The following is a 25679-nucleotide window of genomic DNA, read 5'->3' as shown; positions in this document are numbered from 1 at the left end:
CTCACACATTATTACAGTAATGCAATCAGCAATGCAAACTGAGCCGAACGCACACCCCATCATATACTCTGGCAGCCTTTATGGAGCAAGCACGAACTGAACAGAGCTTAGAAGTATATGGATTTCTCCACTTGGAGGATGGGCGGCTTGGTTAAAATGGAGACCTGTTCCTTAATGGGACCTTTCTTACTCTGGGCACACGAGACCCATTTTCTGTACTACAATAGGCTAAGGAGTCAGAAAGAGACGGTTGTCTAGGATTCCCAAATGAACCTCACGTTTCTAAAACATTAAATATTAACTAAAATTGAATCACACAGGATGTTTCTAATGCCATTTTATAACGCAAAGAAGAGTCCTACAGCAGAAATGCACAGGAACAGAGACCACGGAGGAGCGAGCAAAGGCGAGGAGCGAGCAAAGGCTTGTAAGGTGGGAGGCAAAACAGTTTTAACGTCATATTTAGACTGATGCACTTCCACATCCTGCACAGCACTTACACAGTATTAATGTTGGACAGAATGGGTGACACTAAAAGGGACAATTGCCCTAAATGCAAAGATAGGAGCACACACTTCCTATCTATGCATGGAGCTGTCCTAAAAGTGCTGAACACTGGAAAAGCTTGTGCAAACATTTTGAAAGCACCTTTAAAATGACGAAAGCTCATACCCCTACAGCTTGCATGCTTGGAATGGAGGCATTTACAATTTTAAATAATGAGGGAGAGCGCAGCTAGCTAAGTTAGTTATAGTGTGTGTAAGATGCAGTATCGTCATCTATCAGATGAATACAGAAGAAACAAAGACCGAGGAATGGATCACAGATGTCCATGAACGGTCAGTAGCTGATAAGATTAAGATAAAGCTGGTCAGAAGGGATGAAGGCCACCTAGAAGGGGTGCAATACAACGGGCTTGGAGTCTCTCAGGTTAGTCACGCAAGCTTTCGGGGCACCAGAGACCTCATAATAATCCCTGGCTCCTATAAACCACCTTGCATGATGGTTACAGCCTTATGACGCAGTGAGGAAAGAAGAAGAACTCACGAGGTGAGAGCACAGCAAAATTGATTTAATCTCTTAAGAGGTCGGCACCGTTAACTGCAACTGAACGTTACCTCATCCGCGTTCGATTCCAGGCGCGAGGCGAGGACAGAACCAACACCGTGAAACTGGCGATTAGCTTGTTTACACGTTAATAATAAATGAACTAACATGCCTGTATTCATATATTAGAACATCTCTTGTCAAACACAAAATAAAAAGCCCAATTACAAAGGTGGCATTTAGTCATGAAACAACATTCATTTTCCTCGAGGGAATCCTTCCTCTTGGCATGCATCTCACCCTGTCTGTGTCAGTTCCAGCACTACACGCGTCCCTGACCGATTCACTGACTGTGGGAACAGTTACAAATGGTTCACTATCATGTCTTATCAGGCTCTTACTTTGCACTCGGAACATCCTACAACACATCAAATTCAGAGTACGGATTGAGATTCTCACCCCCAATGTTTACATCTCGAATATCCTGTTTAGATATACTAGTAAACTGGGGGCCTTCGCCTTTTGATATACGGTTACAACTCCAACACTTTCCATCCTGGGCGATTACACTATTTTTATTTTAACCACTTTGATGGATTTAGTAAATTGACTCTTGCCCTTTTTAACCTGCCTAGGAAGCCGTATCTGGACAAAATCACCCACAGCTATAGCACGTTTTCTGACGCCATATTTTGGGTCATACCTTTCTTTTGCTGCTGAATGACATTTATATACTTTAATTATTACTTTTTCAGGGTCTGGCTTATGTTTTGTGCCCACATTTTTTCTGATATAATCTTGAGCCACAATGAACCGATAGGAGATGGTGGATTTCTTCCTTTAAGTAAAAGAAAAGGTGAAACTGCTGTTACAGAGTTGGGTGTGACCCTGTATGCCCTTAAGTTCTTAAGCAGAGCTAAGGTAAAAGGTAGATTACCCTTCATGGCCAAATGGAAGCTTGCTTTCAAATACCTATTGAACGCTCAACTTTCTCATCGCACTGTGGGTCATAAAGTGCAGTTCTCACGTCTGATATTGTGTGTGAGCAAAAAAACGTGTAATTTTATTGTACGTAAACTGAACCCCATTGCCATGGACAATGGTGTCAGGAAACCCTTCTCTGCTGAAAACGTCCCGAAGGAACTCCAGCACAACTGGGGTAGTAGCATTTTCTGTAAACATTACTCGAGGCCATTTGGAATGATAATCTATAAGAACAATAGCAAATCTCATGTTGTCTGGAGATTTTTAAATGGCCATTAAATGTCCACTCCCACATTTTGCCATGCACACTTGGGCCATGTTACACATTGCATAGGTGTTTCTCTGGTCTTACAATTCTTGTCAGCTGCAGAACATACTGTGGATTGCCTTACCATTCAGTCTGCGTCCATACCTGGCCACCAATAATGCTCACACAATACATTTTTAATGCAGACATTCCCATATGCCCCCTATGAGACAACTTCCATACCTGTTCCCTTATACCTGGCGGAGGAATGCGTTTGTCATTTCTAAACACCAAATCACCATTTATGCTCAATTCAGAAGTCACTTGAGCAAAAGAATGTAGTGCACCTTTCATACTTTTAATGGATGGCCAACCATCATATATGTAGGTCTTTATCAGCTTAAATTCATTGTTCTTTCAATTTTTTTCAATACATGCTTCCTCCCTCAATGCTTCTCCTTGCACTGCAACAAATGATTAACGGAATGCTTAACAATTCAAACATTCTCCCCCAGTCAAGAGATCTGGGTTAAATCCATTGTTCTTTTGCCCACTACGCCACCCCAGTTTGGACCCAGCCATATGCAAATTAGTCTTGACCCTGTGCCTAATGGGAACAGTCCAGACTGAACTGCCAAGCCAGGTCCTCCCTGGACCAGAAACAAGCCTCCTGGGACCGGTTTCAGTGTATGTCACCCTTCTTCAGCCAGGCTAGCTTGAATCCAGTGAGGAAGGAACCCACGTCTGGGCATACCCGTCCCACTTAGGGCGAAAAGTGTAACTGCAACAATTGATGGACGGAATGCTGAATAATTCAAACATTCTCCCCCAGTCAAGAGAACTGGGTTAAATCCATCTTTTGCCCACTATGCCACCCCAGTGTGGACCGAGCCATATGCAAATCAGTCTTGACCCTGTGCCTCATGGGAACAGTCCAGACTGAACTGCCAAGCCGCACACACTTCAGTCACACAGTCCACTAGGTCTAAATCTTCACTCGCTTTCATCGTTGAGAAGGAGCCAACTGGGAGAGGAGCACATCGAGCCGTTTGTTGTTCATCAAAAACGTCTATTTACTCGAACGAGACGAGACGAAAGATTATGTGATCGTCTTTATTTATTCTATCAGACAACCCTGACGACCCCACGGAAAACTCGTGCCTTTTTCATCTACACGGCCACTTTGTAAGCTGGTTCCACGCCAAGTTAGAGCAGCGAGGCGCTGCCATTTCAACTACAAAATTTAGAACCTCTCTTCCCCTGCCTGTTTGGAGCGCCCATGAAAGAGACCTTTGAACGCTGGCCCCAGATCCACAACCCCCTCTAGTGGACGAGCTTTATCTAATTTCTATGCTCGCCCCCTGTAAGAATTTCTGAAGTTGTTCTACTGAATCCATGAACGCTTTTCTTTCTTTTATTTATGGTCCCATGGAAATCGCACACGAATAAGTTCACGCCCTGAAGAAGGTGTTACCCCAGGAAAGGGGGTGTCACACCGAAACGCGCGTCGGCGTCTCGAACCGATTTGTTCGTCACACAGATCCATTGAGACTTTACAATTTCAAAAGAACAACCCCTTGTTTTTCTCCTTTTCCCCCATTGGATACCCTTGATTGTAAATCTCTACCTACAATATATTAATCTGTGTTTTTCACACTAAAAAAAGACACGCCAACTATCTTGGGCCCCTGAATTGTTTACTTTCCAGATTTTCGGATGTATGTGTTACATGTCGTTATGGTTTGAATGGACTTAAGTATGAGTGAGAATGTTTGAATAATTTATATCTTAGATTTTCCATGGGCATTATTGTTCATAGGACCATTATGTCCTTTGTTAGTTGAACTGTCTTTTCGATTCATTATTTGTACATTCAAAAAGAAGTTTCTCTCAATTAATTTGAAAATAAATAGAAAAAGTATAAATAGGACATTTTTGATTTGTAGCATTTTTATATGCATGGTCTAGACAGAGTGGTTTTTCCTTAAAAACTGACTTCGATGCGCTAGTTGAAAATTTGTAGGTACAGCAGACTCTTTCTTGTTCACTTTAAATCTTCACTTCTAACAGACGTGGAATATGAGCAGTAGAATTTCTCACTCCCAGGTGTCAAATTCAAATTTGGTTCTTAATTCGATCCAGTAAAACGATCATAAAAGCACAATAAATACACGATAAAAATGATAAATAATTCATAATTCATCTGGGGTAAAAACCGACCGCAACAAACAGCCCCAAACTATATTGTACAAAATTACCGCATAGCAAGCCCAATACCATTTACAACCCTCCAACCCCCTTCCTCTTTCTCATACAGACCCATAAGAACCTGGCTACCGAAAAGCAGGTCAGTGGATCAGATAACAATTTTAAACAATATAATGCGATCCGGCATGGTTTGAAATTTCGACGCTTTAAAATTGGTATGAGGTAGTGGTTTCTTTCTTTCTCATAGAGCCTGCAATTCAATTTGTGTTGAGAGGTTATCACACGGGCACACACTTAGTTCTGAGTGGTTATACGTTTTTTTCTGGATAACCCAACATCAACAGTATCATTTTCATACGAAATCGGAGTAGTATGAATTGATCTTGTGCACTGGTAACATTTGCTAGGTAGTAGCACCCTCTATCAGTAGCTGGCTCTTTAGATAGGTACAGACTGCCTGTTTCTCTCGTTCTTTTTCCTTTTTTCTTATACTCTGCCTTCGATAAAAACATAGTAATGACCTTTAGCTTTGAAACCTTTCTGCATGCCAACGGGTCCTTAAATAGGTCAGGAAGGCCAATATCCTTCAATACTAACTCTACATACCGACGCCACCTAGACCTTCTGTGGTTTTCCATATTTAGGCAATTCCTTATTATAGTTTGGGTCAGAGTTACTGTATCCTTGCCAAGTTGAATGCCACAGGAGAATTAGGGCAAACTGAATTGAGTCTGCAATGTAGGAGAGGCCAGTTCCAAATGTAAGATATAATTAGAGAAGGAGAGAGGCAGGCCTACTAAGGACTTAAAAAAGTTAATTTTCAATAGTTTGAAGTGCGTCTATCGCTACCGTACCCCAGACGCCAACCCCATATGTTACTCCTGTCTTTGTTTTGGCCTGGTAGATTTTCTTGATTGGCAGGAATGGTCTTACGCCCAATTTTTTTGTAAAAGATTTTATGGCAGAGAGACTTCTCTCCATCACCACCTTCCTTGCTTCCACCAGCTTTAACAATGATAGATTCTTATCAAAGAGGACCCCCAGTTAGGGAAAAGTATCAGCTACCTCTATTCTTCCTAAGTACGCGTGTAGATACAGGATTTTGTCTCTTTTTTTAGCCCCGGCTATAATTACATAAGACTTAGTTTGATTTACCTTGAGATCTTTTGAATCCATAAATGATACATATGCGGTTATCAAACATTGGAGGGCTAGCCCTGTTCTAGCGATCAACACTGCGTCATCCGCGTAGGCCAATATGGGTAACAATTTGGAGTCAAACCTTGGGGCATCCCGTGTAGCCACCGTGAGCGCATCCTCGACTCCATTTGTGTAAATGGATAAGAGGAATGGAGCCAGGACACAGCCCTGCCGTACCCCCCCTAGCGATTTTAAATGGGCGAGTATAGTCCCCGTTTATGGTATAGCAGACTGATGCAGTAACATTTGAGTACAGTTGTGTGATGAAATTGAATATAGGTTGTTCGACCCCCATCTCCTCCATTAAAGCCCATTGCTTAACGTGGACCACACAGTCGAACGCTGCCGAAAGGTCCATGAAAGCCATGTAGATCTTTTCTCCCTTCACTCTGGTAAATGTTTCGATTGTAAGTGCTAGATTCAAGGACTGATCCACAGTGACCCTTCCCTGCTGGAACCCATACTGGGCTTAGATTAAGATGTTGTTCTCCTTGGCTCCATGATATGGAGGATCATGTTCATTGCTTTCAAGATGACATTTCAGTTTTTAAAACATGACATGTTAAAGTTATGTCATAAGTATGCAAAAGACCATCAAACAGAGGGCTTGTTCTTAGTGCTGACCAATGTAAACTTTTTGACTACCCGGTGGATTATTTAGGTCATACAATATCTGATAAAGGTATTGTACCAAAAGATTCCCTGGTAAAAGCAATATGGGATCCCCCAGCACCAGACGACAAGGAAAAGTTGATGTCCTTAATAGGGCTATGCAAATATTATGGAACATTTGTGAAGAATTTCATATCGTAATGGGAGTCATTACGCATTCTTGCTGAGGAAAGGTGTGGGTTTTCAGTGGAGAGAGGAACAAAAGAGGGCTTTTAACGACATAAAGGATCAAATCATCAATACTCCTGCTTTGCAACCGATCAACTATGGAAAACATTGCATATTTCTGTGGGTGCCAGCGGATTATGGGCTTGGCGCCATCTTGTCTCACAAAGATGGGAATTCAGAATGGGTAGTGGCATATGCCTCAGACTTGAAGTGAGACTGAGAGAAGATACTGAGTAATGGAGAAGAAACTTCTTGCTTAAGTTTGGGTAGGCACCCATTTTAGACATTTTGCATGGGGCGACAATTTTTCTTTACAAACAGACCACAAACCTTTAGTCAATATATTGGTGTCCCAACTGATTTCTTTCAGGAAACACCGGACTCATGGGCACCTCTACTAACAAACGTCCTCAATAGCATAGCTCTGGTAGGTCCTACCCCTTCATGGTCAGCGGGCGTTATTGTTCCCATCCACAAAAAGGGGGATAGGGCAAACCCAAATAATTACAGACCAATCTCCCTGCTGGATACTACTTCGAAGCTTATGGGCCGGCTCCTCCTCTCTAGGCAAACCTAGAGAGAGGAGGATCATTAAATAGATTAAACGTTATCCGTTGGAACACAGAGGACACTGACGCAAGTCCAAATGGCATTCTTGTAATTTGGTACACACACTTAAAGGAGTAATGCATGAAGGAGACAACACTTTCTGGTGGTAAGCATTTTGTAGATCCAGAGTAGAAAACATGACGACCCCCCATTTAGCATAGATAACAGATCATTAATCTTGGTAAAGGATGTCGATCAATCTAAATGTTATTATTTAATGCTCTTAAATCCACACAAAGCCTGAGAGCACTGTTGCTTTTCTTTGCTAACACCACCGAGACACCCAATCAGAAGATTTCGATTTCTTCAATAATGTTATCTGCTTGCTGTTATTCAGTAACTCCTGAAGTTCTTTTCGCACATTGAATGGAACATTTCTTACTTTCTGCCTTACCGGTTCAACATTGCTCTTCAGTTTTATTTCATGCTCAAATCCGATTAGCTTTCCCATACGATTTGTGAACACTTACGGAAAAGCAGCAATGAAATTGTCTTTTATATTACCTTCCTTTACTATCAAAACAGGATATGCCATGTTGGGATTCAAAGTGATTTCTAATCGCTTTTGATCTTTCCATCCCAATAAGTTGGCTCCTTTGCGTGCCACATATATCTTGACCAGGACAGACCATCCATCAAAATGAATCTTCTGTCCATCAAAAGTAACTGCCCATATGTTTGAAGGCAACAATTGTCTCACTAGAGATTTTACTTTTATCAAAATAATTTTTGGAGATTATCATGAATGGTGAGCCTGAGTCAGCCATGAAAGACAAGTCTACTTCACGTACTTGTATGGTGCACATTGGAGGTCTTACTACTTCCTCTGTATCTTCAACCTCTTCTACTTGCACAATCAGGGTCATGTTTCTTCTTGTTATATTCTCAATCTCTTCGTCCTCTTCATCCACCACAGTTTATTTCGCAATGTTAGATATTCTGTTAGAGTTTACTTTTTTATTGTCCTGACATACCTTGCCAAAATGCTCTTTTTCTTACATATGCTGCAGTCTTTGTTGTTTAAAGGGCAGTACACAAATTAGGCTAAATGAGATGGAGCACCTCATCAACAGCAGAAAGATTTGATCTCAAATGTTTGTTTTATAACGTCTTTCGTACCTTGTTTTCCTTTTAAGTAACACACCTCATTCTCTTTATTTGAGGGCCGATTTTTCATTCACTTCTTTAACCCAACTCATTAAATGTTAGCACCATATGTTGCCTTTGCCAACATAATCACTTCTTCCAATATGGCATGCCCCATAACCCACAATCGTTCTTGAATAATTTTGTTTGTGTTCACCACGAGTTTGTCACGTATGGGTATTGACACCTATATTACAAGTAATTGAACGACTTCGTAATGAGATTACAAATTCATCAAAAGTTCCACTTTTTCTGTCAGCTTGCGTAAAAGTGAGACCTTTGTAATGTAGGGCTAATGGGAGGTTTAAACTTCATTTCCAGTGTTAACATCACTTCTTCAAGTTCATCATATTCACCTTTCGCTGCAGGGGCTTCAAACTTCTGTAAAGATCTAAATATATCTTGTCCTTCGAAACCCAGGGAAAGTAACAAAAAAAAAAATTCTTCTTTCTACTGGCATCCTATTACCCTTCAATCGCCACTAGGGAAGTACTAAATTCCTCTTATTATTTTTTCCAGGGAATAGGTGGTTCTCCTGTCCCTTGTACATTTTTTTGTAGAGGATCAAGTTGCATTTTACCTTATAATAAATTCAAAACAATTGTTAGAACAGTGCTATATAAATGTATGGATAAAACCAGTCTGCAAACTTGGCTGAAATAAAATGATCAAGTTACTTTTCAATAAGATTTTAATATTGGCATCTAACAAACACCACAAAATAGTTCCTTTTCCTTTGTGCCTTTCAAATAACACCTTAAGAACGTTACGGACACTCAAACTGTTGCTGATATAATGTGAAGCTGGACATGCTGGTTCCCTACTCCGGACCGCCCTCTGGCGTCGGATAAATTTCCCTTGCCCTCGGACAACCTCACAGGCATGTCATAGTTAATATTGGCAGCAAAGTGGGGTGCTCTCGGAGTATAGCGCCTGGGGCAGGTTTTCATCAAGTATATTACCTTTACAGCCTCCAATTTGCGCAGCTCCGAGACATTTTCCAACGAATCTCCACAAGATGGCGCTATTAGCATACATTTCAAAAGGAGAACGGCAATTGAAATCTTGGACAGCGAATACTTGCAAGGGATAGTTTGTTCTGGTTTAGTAAACGCGAGCACTATAACCTATGCTGCATTCTTTGTGACGTACAAAACAAAACTGACGGCCAGCAGTCGGGTAGTGGGTGGGTCATTACTATGACTGAGTAAGAGGCCTAAGGATAATGAAAGCGAGATGTTTCAAACCTCGATGACCATCTTAAGGGGCCTGTGGAGGGCTCGATGTTTCACATGGAGACTTCTTGAAGGGCGGCAGCTTCCGGTCTTGGTTCTCTGTACCTTCCTTTTGTTATGTTATATTGATTGCAATCGCCGGCAAGAGTACCCAGGAGCTTGAGCAGGTGTGTAGGTGGGTGGTCCACGCCGTGTGGTTCGCAGAGCCGAGTTTTCAGCTTCATCTGAAACTCAAAGTAGAGAGGAGGGGGCTCCGATGTGTTGAGGGAGGTTGTTACATGTTGTGTGTGCTGCTAAAGGAACAAGCAACCTCCTGTTCTGCATCAGTAAATGCAGGGGTGGGCGAGTGAGCGCAAGGCTCAGTGTAGGTGTTTTGATAAACTCTCACAGCCAATGCGGCCCTTGGGGTATGCAGGCCCCGTGTTGTGTACGGCTTTGTAGGTGTCCATGAGCAGTTCAATTGGGGGAAACAGCCTTTACCACTAAGCATTTTCTACGTGATACGTTTACAACGGTACACTTACCTCGTAAACGTCTTCACAACGTTTATTGCATCAACGACGTCTTTAGCATGCAAGCAACGTCATCACGGAAAAACATCTTCCTGGTCGGAAAAAAAAGCGTCAGGCCTTCGTTAGTGTCGGCGAAGACCTAAGAAAAAGGAAAAAAAAAATAGAAGAAAGGGGGCTTGAGGGGGGGACTCCCTCCAAAAACGAAAAAGCAGGGTAAAGGCAAGATCGAGGTAAGGGCAATGCGAAGAAAAAACATTTCGTTGTAACGCATGCGTGGTAAAGGCATGCGTTGCAACGGAATGCGTAGTAACGACATATATTCTTCAATTGGCTGCATTTGTGAATGGGGAGCCAGCGGCGCTCCCAGAGGGGAGCGAGAGGGGGGTGCGTGAGGGAGATTCAGTAAGACTCTTTCAACAGCGTTCTGGATGGTCTGAAGTCTGTTCAGGAATTGTTTGGAAATTTGGGCATACGGCGTGTTGCTGTAGTAGAGTCAGCTTGTGAGGAGTGCTTGTATGATCATTTGTCTGGTTTTCAATGGAAGCCACTTTGTTTTTTCGTAGCATTCGAAGGAGGTGTAAGCATGCAGAGCTTACTGCATTCACCTGTGCCATCATGTTGAGCTGGTTTTCTAGGATGACCCTCAGATTTCTGACATGGATGGTGTGTGCTGGTGTGGGTCCAAGTTCTGTCTGCCACCAGATGTCATCCCACAGGGAGTTCTTGTTTCCGAAGAGCAGTACCTCAGTCTTGTCGGAGGGAAGTTTCAAGCAGTTAGTTCTTACCCATTCCACCACCAGTCATGCAGTTGGTGAAGCCGGTTCGGGTGGTGGGCGTCTTGTCTGTCAGGGAGAGGATGAGTTGAGTGTCGTCTGTGTAAGAGTAAATGGTGATGTCTTGAGATCTGATGTTAGCTAGTGGAGCCGAGCAGACGTTGACCAGAGTTGGGCTTAGGGAAGAACCCTGTGGGATGCCTCATTCCAGTTTACTACCTCGGATGTGAAAGGTGATAGTCTGATTCTTTGGGTTCTTCCTGTGAGGAAGGAGCAGATCCAGCAGAGCGCTGATCCTCAGATGCTGCACTCATGGAGTCTTCTGATGAGTATGTTGTGGGAGACTGTATCAAATGCCGTGGAGAGTTTGAGCAGGATGAGGGTGGCTGTTTCTCCACTGTCAAGGATGGTCCTGATATTGTTGATATCTGTGATGAGTGCAGTTTCGGTCCTTTTTTAAAAATCCTGATTGTGTGTTGTCCAGTAGGTGGTGGAGCTCGAGGTGGCTAGTGAGATGGTAGTTGATGGCCTTTTTGATTACTTTTGCTGTGTTGGGAAGCAGAGCTAGTTGGCCAGTTGGCTTGGGTCAGCTGAAGGTTTCTTGAGGAAGGAGCTTACTGATGTGCTTCCAGGAAGATGGCGAGGTGTTCAGGATTTTGGTGAGTGCTGTGCTGATTGGTGATGCGCTGAGGCTGAAGATGTGGTGGGGGCAGGGGTTCGATGGGGCACCAGAGTAGATGGTCTAAATGACTAGGGCAGTTTCTTCGCTGGTGAGGGTCTTCCATCTGGTCAGGTGGTTATCTGAATTGGTGACCGGCAGGTTGGTGATGAGTTTGCTGGGATTTGGTTGGTGTGCGAAGTTGCAGTAGATGTTTGTGATTTTGCTGTGGAAGACGTTGTAAGGGTTGTCACAGTTCTTGCGAGGGGGTGATGACGTTGGCAGAGGCCGTGGTGAAATGATTAATGATCAACAAGATTTCTTTGCTTCGTTAGAGCTCTACTTGATGTGTTCCGCTAGTGCTTTTTCTAGGTTTCTCTTAGTTGCCAGTGGTATCATCTGAGTACAGTTTTGAAGCTGGTTCTATTAGTGTCTTTACAGCTGACTCTCCATTTTCTTACTAGCAGTTTGCAGTGTCTTTTGGCGTCACAGATGTTCTTTGTGTACCAACTGGCTTCCTTGTTGGACCTTCTTTGTTGAGTTGGATAGGTGCCAGGGAGTCTGCCCAGTTCATGATCCAGTTGTTAAAGAGGTCGACGTCTGTGGTGATGTTGTACGTAGGGTTGAGAAGGTTTGAGTGGAAGGCATTGAGCCATTCTGGAGACTACATCTGAGGAAATAGCCAGTCATCAACCAGATGAGTGGTCAAGGGTTAAAAATAAAAATAACATTTGTTCCATGTGAACAATTCTGTGCGTCTAGAAATATTTGAAGCATACTTTTGAGAATTCATAGTGCTTATTACTCATTGCTTTGCAGTGATAACAACCAACCTGTTATGGTTTGCAAAACCAACTATTGCTAACTTTGCCTGAATATAGTGTGGGCATGTGGTTATCTTCCCAAACTGAATGAACAGAGAACTAGAAACTAAACCTGGCAAGGGCATTTCTGTTTGTTAAAGTTAATTTTGTTCACGCATGAAACTACTGATTAATCTTTAAGTCTTTTTTTTCTAAAAATGCAAAGTTGATGTGAATGAGAATGTTCCTGAATCTTGTGAAGTAACCACAGTAACCACATGCCTTTTGACATAGCTTATATCAACCGTACAAAATTAGCTGTTGGGAGTCCACAGGAACCATAATTGTTTTTGGGCATATGTGTACATGAGCAAGAAAGGGAAGGGACTGAGAAATCAGAGGCTTAGATGAGACTGTCAATGGATGCCTTCATGACTACTGCTCCTTGAACTGTAATAGAGCAGGTCCTGAGCTATATAATGCAGAGAGACTCTGCAAACCCAGGAGGGGAAACTAAGGCATTCAAGAAGAATAAGACATCCTTGAATTCAACAGACTTTTGAGTTAGAAATTATTCAAATTGAAGTTCAAGACAAGCTCAGTGACCCCAGCTGTTGCTTTTTCACCACAGGCATGAATGAACACAAATTGATGATTGTTAATCTATTCATAATTTAGTTTATTTTCTTAGTCTATGGTTTGTTCCCAAGCCCCCTTCCCATAGCCTCCTCAGATCGTTACTGAGGTATTCAATTCAGTGCCCATCAGGTGTTAGCAGGTAATTGTAAGGTTCATGCTGCATCTGTGATCTTGCAGGGAGAAGCACGCCTTCCAACGTTTAAGGTTTGGCAGACATGGCAGTAACCAGGGCATTAGCCCTACGTCACTCATCCTTAGCCCTCATCATTAATTTTGAGGGCTAAATAGGAAGTAAAAACAAAAAGGCAAAAACTCCGCCCACACACGAGTACTATAAAAGTATAGTCTATGCAGCATTCTTTGTGACGTACAAAACAAAACTGAAGGCCAGCAGTCGGGTAATGGGTGGGTCATTACTATGATGAGTAAGAGGACTAAGGATAATGAAAGCGAGATGCTCCAAACCTCGATGGCCATCTGGAAGGGCTACCCCTGTGGAGGTCTCGATGTTTCACATCGAGAGTTCTTGAAGGGCGGCGGCTTCCGGTCTTGGCTCTCTGTACCTTTTGTTATGTTATATTGATTTGTATAGCGCAGCAATCGCCGGCAAGAGTATCCAGGTGCTTGAGCAGGTGTGTAGTCCCCGCCGCATGGTTCGCAGAGCCAGGTTTTCAACCTCTTCTGAAACTCAAGTAGCTAGGAGCGGGCTCCGATGTGTTGAGGAAAGTTGTGACAGACATGACAGTAACCAGGCTATTAGCCCTACGTCCCTCATCCTTAGTCCTCATCATTAATTTTGAGGGCTAAATCTTCAATTAATTGAAATTAAATTCCCTAAGCCACTAATCATGCTCAATATCATTTTCGTTAGTCAAAATAATCTAAGGTAGTTATTGTGACAAAACAGCAGTCAGAACACTTTGACCGAAAGAACATCCTTCCAACCCCAACTAATGGATTGGATAATGATTAGCATAGGTCTAAGGTGAGGTCCAAGTAGACTCTTCACAAATCTGACAACGCAATACCCAAAACCATTGCCCCAGAAGCTGCAACACCCCTAGCGGATCTCCCATTAATGACTTCCGGAACTTATAGAACTCTGACGGAAGGCCATTCAGCCCCAGGATTATCCCACTATTCAACTGCTTGATGACCATGCCAATTTTAGTCGCCTCTATTCTCCTGTCCAACCAGTTCCTGTCTTCTACATACAAATTGGGAGCAGGGATATCGCCCATGAGCCTCTCCGGTTCTTCCGTCGAGCACTGATCCCCTGGTTAGTACACCTGCTCCAGGTATGTAGCAAAGGCTTTTGCGATTTCTGGTGTGAACTCAACCAGTTCTGTTTTCATTTTACCCACTGAACCCATTGGTGTCCCTCCTCCCTATGGGCCAACCACACCAGGAGTTCCCCGCCTTATTTCCCACTTCCCTTGTCTGGCCATTGCCACTCGTGGGACACTCCTATGTGGGGAGGGCCGGCCCAGACTCCACCCCCTCCCCCCCCCATCCCTGATCAGGGACAACACCATTCTCCACAGCCAAGAGGCCACTCAGCAGCAGGCAGGCCGTAGCCTTGCGCTAAACATACCCTGGCCAGCGAATCCCACAGCACCTGCATTTTCAAGGAGGTTTGTCGACAGGGAGGCTTTCGCTGCTACACCAGTGTATTTAGAGGTGCAAGGAAATCAACAGGCCCCCCAAGTCAACAGGATCTTTGCTGGTATTACCTTTATTTATGGAAGCACGTGCTCAGTCCACCATCTTCATTCTGTGATTAGCCGCTCATAACGCCCCCCCACCTCCCCACAGCTCTTTCTCTTCTTCATATTCCATTTCCCTGTTCATCAGAGTCGTACCCCAGCCTATTGTACTGGCATAGGTTTTTACCACTGGAGGAGCAGTATGTAAGTGGAATCCTTTAGCTAATGACTCTGGTTTCAGTCACCATTAAAAAGAGATGGAAACTTAGAGTCACTAGAATTTTTTATCTCAAAATTTATGGATGCCAGATTTCAATATTTCAGTAGCTGTATTAGCAACTGCCCGATATGTAATCTTGTCCAAACTATTAGAAACAGACAATAAGCAAAGTGTTCTTTTACCCTCAGTAATGACAGCTCTACAGTTAATGTGGAGACAATAAAGGCAAAAGAGTAAGCCTTAGTTTCTTTGCTCCTTCTGAAGGAGAGACTACCATTCCCATATCCATCCTGAATTCTGCTCATAGGAATGTTCTGTCTTTAGCAGGATCCAGCTTGTATTTTGGATAGTTCAAAAGTAGAACCTATTGATGTAGACAGTGCTTAACAGTTTGAGGTACTCTCCTTGCTGCTTCATTTATGGGAGCATGACAAAGCAAATTTTCCAAGTATTGGAAAATGTTCTAAACCTGCAAATGTAATAATGCTACCAAAGATGCCATCATTTTTGTAAAAAAAAAACCTTGGGACAGATCTGATGCCAAGAGACAATTCCTGGAACTGAAAATACTTTTCCAGGAAACAAAATCTGAGAAACCTCTGATGAAATCGTGAGATCGAAATGAAAGTGCCCATTAAAGCTAATGAAATTATGAATGCACCATATAATCAACTAAATAATCTTCTGAAGGGTCTCCTGCTTAAACATAATCTCCAGGATCAACTTGTTGACATTGCTGAAGTCTCTGATCAATCTTAATCTTTCCATGATTTTGGGAACAAAGAGGAAAATGGAGTACATCCCTATCACGGATACTCCTTTTGGCATACAAATGAAGGCTTTCTTGACCAACAAGCAATAAAATCGCAGACATCACAGCTTCATTCTTGACAGGGTTCTGTGGGCAAGACATCATTAGTTTTTCAGTCTCTGGCGGCACTGCAGAAAATGTGATGGGACGTCTCTCTCTGATGATCTTCAACACACACATATCTGAAGTAGATTCCTCTCAAGTAGACTTGAAATGCCTTATCTGCCCATTATTTAGCCACTCTAGGCTGCTTCGGGCATAGTTAGGACCGTTGTGATTTTACTGGCGATGATGGATTGGTTTGCCCTTCTGCTCAAACTGACTTAACTTTTACTCCAGTGTCTCCTTGAATTATCAGATTGTGCTACAAAGGTCTTCTTGAACCTTGTAATAAAGAAATAGTTGAACCTGAAAACTGGCAAAAAAAGAATTATTTTTTCTCTTTGAAAATACAATGGAGCTTCTCTTCCCATTCTGCCCTGAAGAGCTTCATTCCTTCAAACGGCATACAAAGAGCTGCTGACTTCTGTGCAGTGTGTGCATGCCAATCCTTCTTGCAGCAATAGTAGCACCTTCTGCCAAGGCATGAAAGATATGTGGAACAGGCACTTAAGTTGTATCTCTATGGGTTCCAGCACATTTATACTTTCAAAACCCTCCTGAGGTCTTGATGAAGTCTCTGAAATCAGAAATCAAAGATTGACTTGAATAAGCATGGTAAACCCCTGCTCCCATGGCCAGGTGTGCACCAGCAAATCCTTTTTTCAGGGCAGAGTCAATTTGGTCTTCAAAGATGCTCTCTTTCGCGATAGTGTTGCAGCCACCAGAGTGTCTACAGAAACACATTCAGGAATGGACTTTTTAATATTATCGAAAGGATATAGTTTAAACATAAATCTGTTGATGCTGGTCTTCTTTGGATTATTCCATTTATTTAGTATCACACCCAACGGATTCTGATGCAAAGTAAAACCTAGCGATGGAGCATGTTGGAACTGCCTTAATACAGAGTTAGAAGATGTGCTGGGGAATTCTTCAACTAGAAATCCTAATTTCTGGCATTTTATAGTCAGGATTTCCAGCAACATATCACTATTGCTGTACTTTCCTCATTGGTATGAATGAGCACCATCGACTTCCTTGTAACCCTGATCCGATGAGCTTTCCACTCAGACTGCTAGGGAGGAGTAAAATGCCATAGAGGTAGAGCCTGCAAAGTAGCCACTGACTACCTGCTCCGTGCACTTCTGTGTACACCAACATAGAGGAGTCACAAAAAGGATGCTACTTCGCATGCACCCTGAGGATCACCTAGGCAGCTGCTGGTAAGCGATCACTGCACTCACTACCTTCTCCACTTCTCATCTGACGCCAGCTACTCTGGTGAGACTGCTAACCCAAGACAATATGATGATCAGTACTTTATCACTCATCTCATCAATCGATAATGTATAGCGCTGCCCTTTTCCACTTGTGCCCAACACGTGAAAGCCTAGGACGTGTTGTAGAGAATCCACATTTGGCATGGATCCCACTTGATCAGCTCAAAAGAAATGATGAAGACGAGTGATGCAGGGATAATACTACAACCTCGTAAATAGCAGGCACTACATGATCTGTATTTTACAGCTGAAGTATTATTGCACCCAAAAAACAGGCAGTGAGGAAAAGGGGCCTGAGTGCGAAGAAAGCCCAACACTGTAGGATTGTAAAAAAAATCTAAATATAATTAAAGTCTAGTTCTGTCACATCTAACCAGGCATAAGCCCTGGATTATCAAAGACTTAACCTCATGTTTGTGAAACAAACATCTATTCTTGTTAAGAAATGCACTTCCCTCTCCATTCTGCATTTGCAAACAAAATGATCTACAGGAGTCAGTCCTACTGATGCATGTCATAAACTATATTGCAACTTTAAACATACGCCGTATTGAGACTCATTGAATAGAGTTGCCTTTGCTAAGAATCTGATATTCACACAAGACCTGGATGTGGCTATTTCTCCCCAGATTCCAACATACGTGGGTCCCTTATCGTCTTCGACTATTGACCATATTTTAATTAGCGAAGATCTAGCACAATTCTACAAGGGTTGTGTAGTTAAGGCGAGTTGTACGAGTGATCATAACCCCATTATTTTAACTCTAAAGGGACAAGAAAATGAAACACAGGGTAGTGTGTATAACAGAAATAAGGGTATTAACATTAAATGAGAAAAAGTTGCTAAGATGGCCCTTCTCAGTGTCCTTATGACAGATAACAAGGCTGATATTGAGACAGTGCTATCAGATTCCGCCCCATCGGAGAACGTCATAGTGGCCTTTACAAATTTAAATGGCCTCATTGTAGATAAATTAATTTAATGTAGCAGAAAAGCTCCTGAAAACCCAAGATGGTTCAACAAGATCTGCTCTGAAGCACATAATACGTTATGATCTGCCTTAAAGAAGGCTCCGAGAAAAAAGGATGAAATAACATAAGCCAGGAAAGATTATAAAAAGGTAATTGGGGAAAGGAAACGGTACTTGAAGTATATGGCTCGGGAAGATCTAAAAATCTATTCAACCCTAAAAGGCATGTGATTTTTGGGAGGTGGTAAATTCAATCTCTATGACTGCCGATGACATGCCCAAACTAGATACCATAGTCCCACCTGAAGCCTGGGTAAATCAGTTTTCAGAAATATTCTCCCCGAAACAGAGGATAGTAAACAGATCTTCTGCTCTAAAAAAACCCTGTGAAATAAGATCAGCTCAGGCCCTAAGCAAATCAATAGAGGTGAGTGAGGTACTGTTGGCTATAGAGTATAGTCGCCCAGAAAAAGCCCTGGGCCCGGACAGAATCCCGGTTGACCTAAACAAGTATTTACCAGATTTTTGGACCCCATTGATAACAAATGTAATAAAAGCTGTAATAGTGGGGCCACTAGTTAAGACCTGTCAAGAAGCCATTATAGAACCGATTTTTAAAAAAGGGGATAAAACCCAACCTCACTGCTACCATCCAATTTCCCTGCTCGACAGCTCAGTTAAAATCTTGGGCAGGGTAATCTTGGCCAAATTTGAACTTTGGGTGCTTGAACATCGGGTGCTCACGATTTATCAGTTCAGATTTCGGCCTGGACTTGGAACTGTGGAACAAACATTAAATCTGGCATTAATTGTCCAAACATATACCAAAGCACACAAGGGTGGTTTTCATCTAGCCTTCATGGACCTAACCTGTGCTTTCGACACAGTGAACCTCAGTCAATTATGGTACATAATGTTATAAATGGGGATTGATGGAGCAATTGCTTAGCAAGCTTCATGAACACACCTCAGCCTCAGTTCGCTATAGTAGTAAGGGAGATTTGACTGAAGAATTCCCCTCTGATATAGGGGTAAGGCAGGGTTGCGTCTTGGCCCTATTCCTCTTTTTATTATATATTAATGGGTTGGGACACCAACTAAGTAAGGTGGTAAAGGACACCCCAAGATTTAACTTGTGCCAAATCCCCATGCTACTATAAAATGACGATGCTGCCCCGATTGATAGGACAGCAAATGGCCTACAAATATTGCTTGATTCTTTTAATGTTTTTATGAATGATCTGGGGCTAGAAGTTAATCGCACTGAATAATTTATAATGAGATATGAACCCCAAAAAATCCAAAACGAGGAAATTTTTATTGGGGGGAGGGGGGAGTGATGAAATCAAGCAAGTCCCGCATTTTTACTTACCTGAGGGTACCATTTGATGTTGATTTTAATTGGAAACATGCTTTAAATATCAGAAACATGCAATTCCAGAAATCAAATGATGCAATTTTTAGCTTTGATAAAAGATTGGGTCATAAGCCAACTAAAGTGATATTATGTATTTACAAGACTAAAAGCCTTTCAGTGGTAACCTTTGGGACCGGGGTTTGGGATACGTAAATTGTAGATCACTTCAAATAATACAAAATAAGTTTTTAAGACTACTCTCAGTGCCCAAGAGCTCCTCTGTTTCTTTCTGTCATGAGGAAGTTGGTCTGAGTCATTTGAAAGACCATATTGCATTACAACCACTGCTGCTCTGGATAAAAACCTGGAAGAATCCTGAGGCCGCCCTATGTAGGACAATACTGGCAGATTGTGGTAAGGTATGTCAAAATGTGTTTTGCCAAAATGGGTGTCACAGAATATTATACAAATCCTGACACCTTAAAAAATGTATCGTCTGCCACTAAGTCCCTCTTCTACCGAATTCATGAGCGGGCAGGCCCTATATGTAATTCGACTGGTCACCCAGAGCTTTTCTCCCAGCCACAAATAGAACCCGCTGTTAGAAATTGGATTTTTGGTAGGCTAGGGCATGTGCCAAAGCCAGGAAGAAACCACCACTCTAGTCAGGATAAGGGCGTTACACTCATAAAATAACCCCTGCTCACCTCCTTGGTAGCTTGGCACGAGCAGTCAGGCTTATCTTAGAGGCAGTGTGTAAAGCATTTGCACATAACCAACAGTAATACATTGTAAGCACTACAAAAGGACACCACACCAGTTTAGAAAAATATCCAATATTTTTATATACTTAAGACAAGACCAAAAGATAAAAATCCACAATACGGTACTTAAAAATCTTCAGTTACCAAAATATGCTTGAAAAATAGTTCCTGGATGTCGATATCTCCCTCCGTCGGCGGCTATCACGGCGCTGTGAGCAAACAAATCCAAACAGTTGTGGCTGACCGCGGCGTCGCGGGCCAGCTACGGTGTCGGAAGACCCGCAAACAGTACCTTTTAGAAATGCAGGGCGTCGGCGACCTCTCGTTGAGCTCCCGAAAGCACGGCGTCTGCAGGCTTCGGTTTTGGAGGTCGGTGCAGGAGTCGTCGGGGCCTTTGAAGTCACACATGTCGCAGATCGAACTCCTCTCTGTTGAAGTCCGGAGCGCTGGCGTCGGGTGCTGCGGTGTGAAGTGCAGCGCCCTCAGGTTGCGGTGCGAGCAGAGGCTTGGTGGCGGCGTCAGATGGCGTCATTGGTGAGACCAGGGTCGCGGTGCAAAGTGAATCCGGTGCTCGTCGCGGTGCTAGCAGGTCGGGGTGCAAGCAGGGTCATCGTCGTTGCTGAAGCGCTGTTGTCGGCTGACGAACTGGAGTCGATGGCGCCGAAGTCGGTAGGCCAAGGCTGCGATGTGGGATGAGAGAGGTGCGTCGTGTAACTTTACGAGCGGTGCCCTCGATCCACAGTGCAAGCAGCAGCGGAGATTTCGGCATGGAGCGGTGTCATCGGGGATACCAAGGAGTCGTCGTGAAGCGAGGCGGTGTGGAGCTCACAGGTCGCGGTGCAAGCAGCAGCTCGGTGGCGGCGTCAGCAGGCGTCGTCGGTGAGACCAGGGACACGGTGCGGCGTTGCAGCGGTGCCCTCTGCGGTGCCTTCAGGACACGGAGTTGGCAGGGGAGTCATAGACGGCGTCGGGTTGCTTTTCTTTCTGTTGCAGCACAAAACCCACAGTCCCCAGTGCTGAGGGCAGAAGAGCTTGACGTCTTTGCTGTTCCTGAGACTTCTTTAACAGGGGGCAAGCTCTACCTCAAGCCCTTGGAGAAACTCACAAAAGAAGATTGCAGAAAGTTCAGTCCAGTCCTTTCACTGCCCAAGACAGAAGCAGCCACTGCAGGCCAACACAGCAAAGCACACAGCAATATGGTAGTTCCTCCTCACAGCTTCTCCTGCTCTTCGTCTTGGCAGTCTTCTTGGTACAAAAGAGTTCCAACATTCAAGGGTCTGTGTCCCAATATTTATATCCCAAAACCCTTTGATCTCTTAGGCAGAGAGTGTCTGCGCCCAGCCAGAACCAGTTCTGCTTTCTCTGGTGTGATTTCCTGGCAGGAGGTGGAGACGGCATGGTCAGAGGCAGACCAGGCCCTTTGAGGTGCAAGGAAATCTCCTCCCCCTCCCCCAATTGCAGCCCAGGTCTATTCAGCCCTTTCCTGACCCACCTAGACTATCTGGAGCCAGCCACTTCTGCTCCCCAGCCTTCTGTCATCCAAAACCCAGACAGGCAATCCACATTTCAGCAGAGGCACACGGGATGACTGAGCAAGAAAATACCTACTTTCTAAAAGTGGTATTCTCAAACACAGAATGTAAAAATCACATTTATAAAAAAAAGCATCTTTAGATTCTGCGTTCAGGCATACTAAACTTTATTTTCCTGCCTAATTCCCCGTGCCAGTTAGGTTTATAAGATGTTATAAACAAACTCCCCATTCTGTCCTATGGGGAACAGGTAGCCTTGCAATAGCGATAAACAAAATTGGCCGTAATTCACTATCAGGACATGCCACACACACACCAGGGCATGTCCTACCTTTCACATACACTGCACCCGGCCCACAGGGGTACCTTGGGCCTACCTTAGGGATAGCGGACATGTAAGAAAAGGGAAGGTGAGGGACTGGCAAGTGTGTGCACTGGCCAAGTCGACAGGGCAGTTACAAACTGTGCGCAGACTCTGCAATAGCAGGTTTGAGTTACCTTTTCAGGGCTACTCAAGTGGGTGGCACAATCAGTGCTGCAGACCCACTAGCAGCATTTGATTCACAGGCCCTGGCACACTCAGTGCACTTTACTAGGGACTAACAAGTAAATCAAATATCCAATCATGGAAACACCAATCCATAAACACAATTTACCACAGGAGCACTGGCAGTTTACTACTGATCAGCAGTGAGAAAAGTGCGCAGAAACACTACGCCAGCAAAAACAGAGTCAAAACCGGGAGGTCAGAAAGCAAAAACTCAGGGGAAACACGCCAAAAGATGCCAAGTCTAACACCCGCCCTCTATCTGCAAATCGATTTAAATGACAGCCGGAAATGTTTGTTGACTAAGCTGCATCCAAAAACTATTTCTTAGTTGCTTTCCCTATTCAAAGCTCATTGTTTGCATCACTCCCTGTCTGTCCTTGTGACAGTTGCTCATGCCAAAGCACTACCCACTTTATTTTATTCTGTTGTTTTTATACCCGCCAGAGGAAGCAGTTCATTCCCCCTTTATTACTCGCAGCAGGGATTAGAAATTATAAACTGGCAATGGAACACCTCCTCTCCCTAGGAACAAATGAGATTATATATTGCATTTTAAACTATCTTTTTACTGTTTTTAAGATTTGTAGTAACTTCTGTGTATGTGGATTTGCTGTCTCTTAAATGTAAACATGTATGTACAATCTTTTATAGCTCTTTTAGAGTCGAATAAAGTATTCTTGACTGACTGACTACTTTGCAACTCTAGACAAACACTTACAACCCCGATTCAGTAGCAAAAATGCTGGCGTGAAGTTTGAGAAATAGCCCAAAGGACAACAGTGTGTTAATCAATTCCATCTGTAAAAGGTCTTAGTAGTAAAAAGCCAGAGCTAAACTTAGATGTAAATTTGCTTACAGCCACAAACTAGGTTACAAAAAAACAATGTGCTGTTACTTACTGAGAGCATGGTAGATTGGCTTGTGCTTTCCTTGGAGGCGGATTGCACACATTGTTGCTATTTTCCCTGGAGGCTGCATCTTCCCATCTATGAGATACCACACCTTGGAAAAGGTGGCCCATTGCTAAAAAAACAAAAACACAGGAATAAGGGTTATTGTAATTGTTGTTATTTGGCATTTGCGTAGGGCCCACTTGGCTAGAAAACATTGGAGCGCTTTTTGCAGTCTGTGGATTATTTTCCAAAGAGTTTGCGGTTTCCATTGCAGATTGGCGTGCCCGTAGTTTGCAAACTTATTTTGTTTCTATTATGCAGTGGCTGAGGGCCCGATTCACAAATGGTTTGTACTTCAATACAGCGCGCTCAGTGGGGGTGTACATAGCCAATGGAATTAGTGCCAGGAACCTCACACCATTCCAACATGAGAAAGAACCAGACACACAAAAATTGCAAAGCAATGATGGTTAAAGATTTGACAATTTTTTTTAAAACAAACAAGCAACAGTTGTAAAACAGTAAAAAAAAAAAAAAAAACACAAGAAATCAAGTCGAAAATATCAGTCTACATTAGAGTTTGAACGGCATTCTTCTTTCATCTTTTTTTCCTTTCAGGTAGATGTTGCAGGATTGTTTAACGGACAGGCATATGCACTTTAGCAAGGGGTAACATGGCATCTGAGACTTCTATTATTTATTTTTCCATTTAACTTTTTAATCTAAACTATGGAAAGCGTGGTGTGGTAAGAGGATCGATACTGATTTTTTCATTTTAACTGTTTCCAATAGACATTTTCTATATACAAAAGAAGAAGAAAATGTTAACTATGCATAAAAAGCACATTTCTATCAAACAAAGTTCGATTTTCCTACGGGCCGGAGACTAGACGTTCTGTTAACATGGCTAAGGTATTGATGACAGGCCAACATACCTGGAGCTCTAACATGGAGCTGTTTCGTATTGAACTTTAGCAGCTCTGATATTTATGTATGAAACTATGGGGAGATAAAGCAAGTTATATGTGCATCGATTTACTTCTACCTTTTCTACCCCAAACTGGATCTTTGACCTGTTTTACTTTTAAGCCCTGATGAAGCTCAATTTCATTTGAGCAAAACGCGTTGGCTGGAGCATGTGCATTGACACGGTTTGAATAAAGGAGAAAGTAAAAAGGAACTTGTGTCCGTATATTCTGTACTTTGGAAAAGAAGCTCAGTGGTGCACCAATCCAATATAGTTCAGGGTTTTCTAAGCTGTTCTACTCTGGAAGCCTTTCTAAAGTAACTGTGATGAGTGCACAAGTGTTAGGAAGTGGGAACACTATGGCACAAGCATCAGAAAACCTTCATCTTCCCTGTAGAGGCCATTCAAGCATTAGATAAATCCCACCATTATGACTAGAGTAAATGGATATACAACTAAATACTATTTTCTTTACCGATTTGTGCATTTTCTATTGATATACTAGCTAGTGTTTCTTTTCATTAATGAATTTTAGGTGAAGGTTATTTATTGTAACTCATGCTGTATGTTTTATGGTTTAGTATAAACTAGTAGCACAATTTAAATTTACAGAAAGGCCTCACTGGTACATTTATACATCAACCCACTTACAACACTGTACATCATAACTACACTAGAAAGAAATTGCATATTTAATCCTTTTTTTTAGCTTTTATTAATCTAGGTGCAAATATACCAAATTATTTTCTTAGTGTCCATTTGTTTAGTCGGAGATGAGCCAATATTTCCTACATTAACTCTGTATAGCACTTACCTTTACCTTTTGGTTACTTCAGAGTGATTTGCAATCAGTGACAAAAGGGGGGTTGCAGTAGCAGCCTGTAGGAAAGTAGGATCTGCTTTCATGGTCACCCCCCACCTTTTGCTGGTGTCATGTTTTACTGACTAGTCTGACTGGGATCCTGCTAATCAGGACCACAGTCTCTGTGCTTGTTCCCTAAATTGAGCATGGTGAGTACTTGGGTACCCCCCCCCCCACCAGATTGGCTACTGGTGTACCCTTGTAAGTCTTTAGTATGTGGTACTAAGGTACCCAGGGCATAGGTACACCACTTACAACAGATATAAGATTCCTTATATCTGAGGTCACTGCACTTCAAACCTATAAGTCACCCCTAAGGCAGGCCTTTCAACCCTGACACGTACACATTTCAAAGCAATGATGACACATACACATTTCAAAGCAATGATGGCAAATGTTTTGACAAATGTTTAAACACAAACACACTACAGTTATAAAAGAGTTTTAAAAAAAATCAGGGTGCTTGGTTATAAGAGTGAGGGATGCCCCTGCAGGAGCAAGACACCCCTACAATCCGCTGAGTCCATTCTTCCAGGTTGTAAGTGCATCAGCCATTATGATACATAGAGTGGCCATGCGTTATTACGCAATGGCTTACTCTAAACTGGCTGTAACGAATCCTGTCTTGTTTGGTATCAAACATGTTGGAATCATACCCCAACACCGCAAACTGTGTTGAGGGATGATTCCATGCACTGTAAAGGGTGTTGTAGGTATGATTTGATGCACTGTAAAGCTTCTCCTGGAGGCCCTTAGTGCTCCT

General features: G+C 42.9%; 1 protein-coding gene across 1 annotated transcript in view; it reads right to left on the bottom strand.

Moving 5' to 3' along the window:
- Nucleotides 1-25679, bottom strand: part of MRPL13 (mitochondrial ribosomal protein L13) — a 166260-nt gene that overhangs the window by 66426 nt on the left and 74155 nt on the right. The window contains exon 2 of the mRNA XM_085604071.1: nucleotides 23094-23217. Coding sequence (XP_085460197.1) covers nucleotides 23094-23217 — 124 coding nt within the window. The remainder of the gene's footprint in view (nucleotides 1-23093; nucleotides 23218-25679) is intronic.

Source organism: Triturus cristatus, chromosome 5_1 (assembly GCF_964204655.1).
Source record: "Triturus cristatus chromosome 5_1, aTriCri1.1, whole genome shotgun sequence".
Lineage (NCBI taxonomy): Eukaryota > Metazoa > Chordata > Amphibia > Caudata > Salamandridae > Triturus > Triturus cristatus.
Note: the sequence above shows the minus strand (reverse complement) of the source record. Positions and strands in the feature narration are given on the sequence as shown.